This window comes from Mastomys coucha, unplaced genomic scaffold (genome assembly GCF_008632895.1).
Source record: "Mastomys coucha isolate ucsf_1 unplaced genomic scaffold, UCSF_Mcou_1 pScaffold6, whole genome shotgun sequence".
Classification (NCBI taxonomy): domain Eukaryota; kingdom Metazoa; phylum Chordata; class Mammalia; order Rodentia; family Muridae; genus Mastomys; species Mastomys coucha.
The window spans coordinates 35179414-35180383 of NW_022196912.1; the positions used below are offsets into that span (position 1 = coordinate 35179414).

Below are 970 nucleotides of genomic sequence, written 5' to 3' on the forward strand. Positions count from 1 at the left end.
TTCTAGGTGCCTAAAACACCCTTCCTGTGATACTTAACCGTTAGCTTAATCTGTTGAACTGGATAATCCTTTGGTGCATTTAAAGTCTACTGTCTGAACACATTCTATGTTTGGAGAAGGATGCGTACTTAAACACCAACACTCTGGGAGGTTCTCGCAGCTTTGTAGAAGCTGACTGGGTAAGAAAAGTTCAGTGACTTGACTCATTTCAGGCACAAATGAGCAAAAAGTGGACCAGGGTCCAAGACAAATCTCAGACACGACAAGGTCATTCTCAAACCCACAGATCTGTCAAGTTTAGCGTTCCCTTTCAGCAGTTAATTAATTCATTTCACGCTGCCAATCACCATCGGCCGCGTCCAGGAAAGTTTGACCCGCGCGAGGCGCCGTAGTGCCCCTCCCTCCACCGCTCTGTTCCCGGCCAACATGGCGGCCCCCGAGTCAGCGCCGGTTTTGAGTCCCGGCTCTGCAGACGAGGAGGAGACGATTCTCTATGACTTGCTGGTTAACACCGAGTGGCCACCCGAGACAGAAGTTCAGGTGAGCCGGGCTCTCTTTTTAAGTCTGTAGGCATGGCTCGGGCGCGGGGCGTGTAGAGCCACGTCGCCGTGCCACGCAGTTGCAAGTGGAGCGGGGATGGCAGCTGTGTTGTCTCCTGGCAACGGCGGGGGTGCTGGGTCCAGGGCTCGCTGAAGGGTGTCTGTGCAGTCAGCCTTGGCCCTGTATTCGGCTTTGTATCCCCACTCAGGCTGTCACCCTCTCGGCAGGTCAGTGTCACTCTTCTTCCCTAAGTCCTTGTCATATCCGGACTTTACTTGTAATCTTGTTACCCGTGGCGGGAGAATTTAGCAGGACTCTACCGTCTTTTAAAAATAATAGGCATATTATTTTTAAATAATAATAATACTGAGGCATATCTCAGTAATAGGCATTTAGTGTCTGTCTATGTGTCTGTGTGTCTGTGTGTCTG

At 50.7% G+C, this 970-nt stretch overlaps 1 protein-coding gene across 5 annotated transcripts in view; it reads left to right on the forward strand.

Annotated features, from left to right (window-relative positions):
- The first annotated feature begins 405 nt into the window (after positions 1–405).
- The window catches only part of Nbas (NBAS subunit of NRZ tethering complex), a 386817-nt gene continuing 386252 nt past the window's right edge, over positions 406–970 (forward strand). For all 5 annotated transcript variants that reach the window (XR_004114347.1, XM_031356464.1, XM_031356465.1 and 2 more), the window contains exon 1: positions 406–540. Coding sequence is in view for 4 of the 5 variants with exons in the window: in XM_031356464.1 (XP_031212324.1) it covers positions 427–540 (114 nt within the window). In the remaining variant the exon portion in view is untranslated. The remainder of the gene's footprint in view (positions 541–970) is intronic.